We start from the raw sequence: 8,863 nt of genomic DNA, 5'->3' as shown, positions 1-8,863 counted from the left end.
TCAAGGCAAGCACTCTACCACTTGAGCTACAGCGCCACTTCCCGTTTTCTGGTGGTTTACTGGAGATAGGAGTCTCACGGTCTCTCCTGCCCGGGCTGGCTTTGAACTGCGATCCTCAGATCTCAGCCTCCTGAGTAGCTAGGATTACAGGCGTGAGCCACCAGCGCCCGGCTAATGTTGGAATGTTTAAGACACTCTTGAAAAAAATGTTTGTTTGTTGTTTTTTGTGCTTGCTGGTCTTGGGTTAGCACTCAGGGCATAGTGCTCTACCACTTGCTCCTCAGCTCCATTTCCAGCTTTTTGGTGATTAAAGATTGTGAGCCACTGGTGCTTGGCAAGAAAGATTTTTTTTTTAATTAATAAAGGTGATGTACAGAGAGGTTACAATTAAATGATTGGTAAAGAGGACATTTATTTATTGGGGGGGGGTGTCCGGTCGTGGGGCCTGAACTCTGGGCCTGGGTGCTGTCCCTGAGCTCTTTAGTTCAAGGCCAATGCTACCACTTGAGCCACAGCACCACTTCCGGCTTTTTTTTTCCTGCTGTGGTACTGAGGAACCGAACCCAGGGCCTCAAGCATGCCAGGCAAGTGCTCTACCACTTAGCCACCTTCCCAGCCCCAGGGGAGACAGTTCTTAAAAAAAGAATATTCCTTGTCATTGCAATCTAGTCTAGGAATATTAAAACATAAAAAATGGAGTGTGTTAGTGCGCTAGCCTTGAGCTGAAGAGCTGAGGGACAGCACCCAGGCCCAGAGTTCAGGCCCCATGACCAGACCCCCCCCCAAAAAAAAAATGAGTGTACAGTAGTAGGTAGATACATGTAAAGAAGAAATGAAGTAATCTTTCTAGTTTGTCTTTGGTCTTTTGTTTCCTGTAAGGATAAATCTGCTTGCTGTAAAATCCTACAGAATATTCTTTACATAAATCTATTAATGTATTTTCTTAGGACATCTAAATTATCTATTGATGTTCCAGGTAGAGGGGATAGTATGATGTGTATGTTTCTACTGCTTTCCTCACAGTGTTCATTTTCTCTCCTCAGTACAATAAATAAAGAACAATTTTCCAAGAGAAAAAATGACACACTGGACCCTGAACTGTAAGTTGATTCTCAGGAATTGTCAAGTCACTACACTTGACCTTTCTTCTTTTCATTCTTTTGGTTTGTATGGCCTGTCAGATGAACATCAGCATATATTCTTTTTTTTTTTTAATTTATTTTTTGTGAACACACTGTACAAAGGGGTTACAATTACATGGGCAGGTTAATGTGTAAATTTCTTCTCAAGCATTGCAGTCTCCTCCTTTGTTTACCCTTCACATCCCTTCCCAGCCTCCCCCCCTCAGCATATATTCTAATAGTACATATATACAATCTATATCTAAACATTTACAGTTAGTGGTCATTTTCATTAAGTAAATGTTTTGGTATGTGTGTTGGCTCCTGTGAAATGTCAAGCTTCCTCTCCTTTAATGCTGTACGGTCTGTTCTTTGCCTTTCTTAGAACCTACACCACTGAACTGAACTAGCTTTCTAGCTGTTCCTTAACATTGCTGGATGCATCTGGAGGTTCCACCACCAGTGCTTACTGCTCCCTGGTCCCTTGGCTGAGTCAAATTGAAAATTCGGGGTTTTTTATTGTGTTTTTTTGTTTGTTTGTTTTTGTCATGAGGCTTGAACTCTGGGCCTGGGCACTGTCCCTTAGCTCTTCAGCTCAGAGCTGTATCATTTGCGCCACAGTGCCACTTCCATTTTTCTGGTGGTTAATTAGAGATAAAAGTCTCATGGACTTTCTTGCCCCTGGCTGGCTTGAACTGTGATTCTCAGATCTTAGCCTCCTGAGTAGCTAGGATTACAGCTGTGAGCCACTGGCGCCCGGTGAAAATTTGTATTTTTAATGACAATTTATTTTGAAATTTGTTTTCCCTGTGTCCTATTTTGTTTAATGATTTTTCCTTTTTCCTTTTTTGGAGACTCTGGCAATTGAACATGGGAGAGGGGGTGTGTTGTTCTTGCTGAGTAAGCATTATTCCCTTGACCTGTACCTCTAACTCCCTTTTTTCTTTTTTTCCATTTTATTTTTTTATTGTGAAAGTACTGTACAGAGGGGTTGCAATTACATGGGCAAGAAAATGAGTACATTTCTTATCAAGCCTTGTAACCTCCTCCTCTGTTTCCCCTTCCCACCCTTCCCCCTAACTCCCTTTTGTAGGGTCTTACTGTATGCCCTGGCATGCCTGGGCTTCCTCTGATCCATGTGACAGACATGTGACCCTGGGCCTCAAACATAGCTTTAAGTGGAGTCCAAAAACTTTGTTTCCTGCTAGCCTTAAACTGTCATTTCCCAGTCATCTTTGCCTTCTAAGTAGTTGGGATTATACCTTGAGCCATCCTTCCCTGCTTTGTTATTGTTTTTGATAAGTTGTAAGCCTTGAACACAGAACCTGGGTCCTGTCCCTGAGCTTCTTCATTCAAGGTTAGTTCTGTGCCACATTGAGCCACAGCACCATTTCATATTTTCTAGTGGTTAATTACAGATTTTCTTTCCAGTTTTGCTAGTTATTTTAGATACAGGGTCTCCCAAACATTTCTCACTGTGTTGACAATCTCATTAATAGCTAGGATTCTCATATGAGCCATCACTACCCAACAAGTACTTGTTTTAATATTTATTTTATACAATGGGGCTTTAATGTGATAAGTCACGTTATGAGTACAATGCATTTTTATCAGTGTCACCCCTTCCATCATTCTACCCTATCTTTCCTCATTCTATCCTGCCCTGAAGTTACGAAGTTCAAATTTTACATATTGTACATTGAAAATGACTACATTTGGGCTGGGAAGGTGGCTCAGTGGTAGAGCGCTTGCCTTGCAATACATGAGACCCTGGGTTCGATTCCCCAGCACCACATAGGCAAAAAGAAAAAAGCCGGAAGTGGCGCTGTGGCTCAAGTGGTAGAGCGCTAGCCTTGAGCTGAAGAGTTGAGGGACAGCACCCAGGCCCAGAGTTCAGGCCCCACAACCGGACCCAAAAAAAGAAGAAAAAGAAAATGACTACATTTTTCACCTTCCTTCATTCAAGTGACTCCCCCAAAAAGCAAAACAAAACAAAAAAACCATTAAACTTAACTTTTCAGTTCTTCAGCCATGATCTTTGGCTCTTTTCATTTCTTTAGGTTATTTTTCAGATAAAATACATTTCTTCACCCTTGATGGACCTGGGCTGTGGTCCTCCTATGTAGTCAGGGTGACAGGCATGTACCACTATGACTGGCTTGTTGGTGTTGATACGGGGATGTCATATTTCACCCGCCCCCAGGCTGGCCTTCAATCATGATTCTCACCCAATCTATACCAGGGACCACATGCACAAGTCATAGCACCTAGTTAATCTTCTGAATTGTTAAAAATGTTAATACTGCTTCTGATTTTGACACTAATTTTGAAATTTGCTTTGCATTTTCAGGTTTGTTGAATGTACAGAGTGTGGAAGGAAAATGCACCAAATTTGTGTTCTCCATCATGAGATCATCTGGCCAGCTGGGTAAGTCTTCTATTTCTCTGGGACTTTCCATCGTGAATATTAACAAGTTTTTTTCTTCTTTACAATAACTATGTCTTCATGATGTTTTTGTTGTTTTGAGGGGGAGGGGCCCTTGAACTCTGGGCCTAGGCACTTTCCCTGAGCTCTTCACCTCAAGGCTAGTACTGCTCTACCTACCACGTGAGCCACAGTGCCACTTCTGGTTTTCTGAGTGCCTTATTGGAGATGAGAGTCTCCAAGGGCTGGGTGCTGGTAGCTCACACCTATAATCGTAGCTACTCAGGAGGCTGAATCTGAGGATGGAGGTTCAAAGCCAGCCTGGGCAGGAAAGACCTTGAGACTTTTATCTCCAATAAACCACTCAGAAAACTAGAAGTGATACTGTGGCTCAAGTGATAGAATGCTAGCCTTGATAGAACGTTAGCTGAGGGATAACGCCCAGGCCCAGAGTTCAAGCCCCAGGACTGACAAAAATAAAAGTCTCAAGGGCTTTCCTGCCTGGGTTGACTTTGACCTGCGATCCTCAGATCTCAGCCTCTTGAGTAGCTAGGGTTATACGTGTGAGCCACTGTGCCAGACTTTACAAAGTTTTTGTTGTTATGTTTCTCCTAGGGCTTTGAGCTGGGTCCCTGAGCCTTTCTTTGCTCAAGGCTGGTGCTCTGCCACTTGAGCCACAAGGCCACTGCAGCTTTCTCTGAGTAGTTTATTGTAGATAAGAGTCTCACTAACTTTCCTGCCTGGGGCTCGCATTGCACCACAATCCTCAGATCTCAGCTTCCTGATTATAGGCATGAAGTCACCAGCATTTTCTTTGGGCCCTTGAATGTTAGTTAACATGGGAAGCCCTTCCAAAATCAAAGTTTTCTCTACACTGAGAAACAATCAGTAAAAACTAGTTTTGCTTGTATTCTTCTAATACATACACATTTAATGCTGGGTATTTTCAGTGACTTATGCCTATAATCCTAGCTACCAAGAAGGCTGAGCTCTGAGGAACAGTGTTCAAAGTTATAAACTAGCCCTGACAGGAAAAAGCATGAGACTCAACTCCAGTTAATTACCTAAAAGAGGGAAGTGAAACTGTGGCTTAAGTGGTAGGATACTAGCCTTAAGCATAAAAAGCTCAGCTACTACCTAGGACCAGCAGTGGGGGAAAAGAAAAATCATGGCATTGATGCTAGACCAAATGATGGCTGTGTGAGGCATTAAATTTTTTTTTTTTTTTTTTTTTTGGTCGGTCGTGGGGCTTGAACTCTGGGCCTGGGCGCTGTCCCTCAGCTCTTCAGCTCAAGGCAAGCGCTCTACCACTTGAGCTACAGCACCACTTCCGGTTTTCTGGTGGTTTATTGGAGATAGGAGTCTCACGGGTCTCTCCTGCCCGGGCTGGCTTTGAACTGCGATCCTCAGATCTCAGCCCCCTGAGTAGCTAGGATGACAGGCATGAGCCACCGGTGCCTGGCTTGGTTCATTTTATGTGAAAACTTTTTTTTTTTGGTGGATTGTGAGGCATGGTCTCAAGACCTGGACATAATCTAGAGACTCTAATGTTCCAGCCACAGCTCCACTTCTGGTTTTCTGGTGGTTTATTATGGACCTTCCTGCCTGGCCTGGTTTCAAACCACAATCCTCAGATGTCAACCTCCTGAGTAGCTAGGATTGCAGGAGTGAACCACTGACACCCAGATATATGAAAGCTCTTTTCTTCATTTTCCCCTATTTTGTAACTTACTTTCTGAAAAACTTGAAAAGCTTGAATTCTGGGCCTGGGCACTGTCCCTCAGCTCTTCAGCTCAAGGCTAGCACTCTACCACTTGAGCCACAGCGCCACTTCTGGCTTTTTTTCTTTTTGCTTATGTGGTGCTGGGGAATCGAACCCAGGGCCTCATGCATGCAAGGCAAGTGCTCTACCACTGAGCCACCTTCCCAGCCCCTTACTGTAGTTTTGTTTGTAGATGGTTTTGCAATATTTTACTGACCTAGAAATTGCTTTGACTCCTATGTTTTTCAACTAATACATCCTAGGTAACATGTGTATGGGTATTAGTTCTACATTTTAATTAACTGCTGAAATTGAAACATTTTAAGTAAACAATGGAGGGTTGGGGATATGGCTCCAGTTTCTGATGCAGAAAAGAATAGAAAGCCACCCCTGCATTTTGACAGTGTTCACAAAATGTTTTTAAAAATATACACACACTACAATTTATCCTGTTTGTTGGATGAGATCACCCCTCAAGACAGTAAAAATTTGAACTTGGTAACTTTAGCTTTTGTGTTCCTAGGATTGCCATCTACCCGGCTTGGCACCTTTCTAGAGAATCGTGTGAATGATTTTCTGAGACGACAAAATCATCCTGAATCAGGAGAGGTCACTGTTAGGGTTGTACATGCTTCTGACAAAACTGTGGAAGTCAAGCCTGGCATGAAAGCAAGGTATCTACCAAGTCCCCTTTTTTTTTGTGGGTACACTATTGTTCGTATCCAGTTCCTACTAGTGATTCTGACAGAATGACATGTGTTTGTGGTCTTTCCCCCAATCCAAATTGTGTAGGTTTGTAGATAGTGGAGAGATGGCTGAATCCTTCCCATACAGAACCAAAGCCCTTTTTGCCTTCGAAGAGATTGATGGTGTTGACTTGTGCTTCTTTGGCATGCATGTTCAAGAGTATGGCTCTGACTGTCCTCCACCCAACCAGAGGTACGACTGACTCACTGTGTCCAGCATTCCAGCAGGGGGGAAGGGGAATTAAGTCATAACAGACAAGAAGGCATAGAGGCTTAGGAAAGTGGAGATTGATATAGGGTATACTAGAAACTGCTAAACGTTAATAAGGTGAAAGCATATGCAGGACAAAGATACATGTTTGTAGCCACTTAATCACTATGTGATGACTTCTTTTCTCTTTGTTTGCTGTAGGAGAGTATATATATCTTACCTCGATAGTGTTCACTTCTTCCGTCCTAAATGCTTGAGGACTGCAGTATATCATGAAATTCTAATTGGATATTTAGAGTATGTCAAGAAATTAGGGTAAGTATTGTGGGCGTGGGGGTGGGGGCTGGGTTGGGGTTGTTATGTAGTTGTACAAAGATATTACAAGAAAACACATACTGTGGTGAGACATGGTCTTAAAAGTAACCTTGGGCTGGGAAGGTGGCTCGGTGGTAGAGCACTTGCCTTGCATGCATGAGGACCTGGGTTCAATTCCTCAGCACCACATAAGCAAAAAGAAAAAAGCCAAAAGTGGTGTTGTGGCTCAAGTTAGAGTGCTAGCCTTGAGCTGAAGAGCTGAGGGACAGCTCCCAGGCCCAGAGTTCAGGCCCCATGACCGGACCCCCCCCAAAAAAAAAATTCAAGGCTTAAGCCCAGCCCCACTTCTAGCTTCTTGGTGGTTAATTGGAAATAGTCTCACAGACTTTCTTGCCTGGGCTGGCTTCAAACTTCAATCCTCAGATCTCCTGGGTTAGGATTACAGGCATGAGCAACTGGTGCTCAGCTTTGTTCTAAGAATTTTTATCTTAAACTGAATTTTGTGGACTTCATGGTTGTTTTATTGAACTCAGTCTTTGCTAGGTATACACGATACTACTCAAGCCCTGCCCATGTCTATATTATTGTTTCTGTGTCTGTTTCAACTTGTCTTAGAGTATTCTACGACGGTGTAATTGTACCTGTAGAGGAAATGTCGGGGCCACCCTGGCAACATAGTGAAACCTTGTCCCTTGAAAGATAGAAGTATAACTTTCTGTATAGACTGGACAATCTCTATTCTTGATATTTCTTCTCCTTGTGTTGTTAAGATACACAACAGGACATATTTGGGCCTGTCCACCAAGCGAGGGCGATGACTATATCTTCCATTGTCATCCTCCTGACCAGAAGATACCCAAGCCTAAACGCTTGCAGGAATGGTACAAAAAGATGCTTGACAAGGCTGTATCAGAGCGTATTGTCCATGACTACAAGGTCAGTTGGAACACAGCTGCACTATTTTTGCTGCCCTGTTTCCTATCATTTCACTTTCACTAGGTCTTTGTTTGCTGTACCTCTACATTTTTTGTATATGTAAAGAGTTTCAAAGTCAAAACTAGGTGGTTAAGAGAAGTGGTGTAAGTCAAGAAGTATATGGTGACCAATCTAAAATTTATGATTAATAGCATGTTACCATCTCATAATGTGAACTACTGCATTCAGGAAAAGCATTGGATGTTTTCCCAAGCAGCTCAAAAGACCATGTATAGCACCTGTTTGCCATTCACATCGTTAGCACTTAAAGTTATGATATGCCAGTAGTGGTTTACAGGAGGTCCTGCCTTAAGTCCAGTCACTCTGACAAGAAATGGGACATGATAAAGAGTGAATGCTTGTGCTTCCACCTCTGCACTGGACCTGGCAGAATAATTTGCCCCTCCAATATATAGAGGTCCACTCATGAGTATAGGAAAAAGAGCAAGAGTACATCCCTAGCATATGTCATGAATACAAAATCTCTGCCTGCTTTCAGAAAACACTTCTGTCTTTTATGTATCTTGTACAGAGGGATTTCAGTTGAGCAGGTCAGTTCGTGAGTACAGTGTATCTAGATCAAATGTTGCGTCCTCCATCTCTCCCATCCATCCCCTCAGTTTTGTTTTTTTTTTTTTTTGTTTTTTTTTTCTTGGAAATTTTCACAGGATATTTTAAAACAAGCTACTGAAGATCGACTAACAAGTGCAAAGGAATTGCCGTACTTTGAGGGTGATTTCTGGCCCAATGTTCTGGAAGAGAGCATTAAGGAACTGGAACAGGAAGAAGAAGAAAGAAAGAGGGAAGAGAACACCAGCAATGAAAGCACTGATGTAAAGGCATTATTTCCTCAACCTTGATTCTTACATAATCAGAAATGTGCTTACATTTTCAATTGGTTAGGCAGGAAATGTTGGCTTAAGAATACTTGAAGGGCTGGGAAGGTAGCTCAGTGGTAGAGTGCTTGCCTTGTATGCATGAGGCCCTGGGTTCTGTTCCTTATCACCACAGAGGCAGAAAAATCTGGAAGTCCGGCTGAGGCTCAAGTGGTAGAGCACTAGCCTTCAGCTGAAGAGCTGAGGGACAGCGCCCAGGCCCACAGTTCAGGCCCCACAACCGACAAAAAAAAAAGAAAATACTTGAAGCAGCCGGGCGCTGGTGGCTCACGCCTGTCATCCTAGCTACTCAGGAGGCTGAGATCTGAGGATCGCAGTTCAAAGCCAGCCCGGGCAGGAGAGACCCGTGAGACTCCTATCTCCAATAAACCACCAGAAAACCGGAAGTGGCGCTGTAGCTCAAGTGGTAGAG

At 43.1% G+C, this 8,863-nt stretch overlaps 1 protein-coding gene across 1 annotated transcript in view; it reads left to right on the top strand.

The window, feature by feature from the left end:
- The window catches only part of Ep300 (E1A binding protein p300), an 82,670-nt gene that overhangs the window by 64,733 nt on the left and 9,074 nt on the right, over positions 1-8,863 (top strand). The window contains exons 17-23 of the mRNA XM_013024780.1: positions 1,044-1,100; positions 3,472-3,551; positions 5,817-5,982; positions 6,101-6,247; positions 6,467-6,580; positions 7,351-7,516; positions 8,224-8,388. Of these exons, the coding sequence (XP_012880234.1) occupies positions 1,044-1,100; positions 3,472-3,551; positions 5,817-5,982; positions 6,101-6,247; positions 6,467-6,580; positions 7,351-7,516; positions 8,224-8,388 (895 nt within the window). The remainder of the gene's footprint in view (positions 1-1,043; positions 1,101-3,471; positions 3,552-5,816; positions 5,983-6,100; positions 6,248-6,466; positions 6,581-7,350; positions 7,517-8,223; positions 8,389-8,863) is intronic.

The sequence above is a fragment of the Dipodomys ordii genome, unplaced genomic scaffold, assembly GCF_000151885.1.
Source record: "Dipodomys ordii isolate 6190 unplaced genomic scaffold, Dord_2.0 Scaffold79, whole genome shotgun sequence".
Classification (NCBI taxonomy): domain Eukaryota; kingdom Metazoa; phylum Chordata; class Mammalia; order Rodentia; family Heteromyidae; genus Dipodomys; species Dipodomys ordii.
Note: the sequence above shows the minus strand (reverse complement) of the source record. Positions and strands in the feature narration are given on the sequence as shown.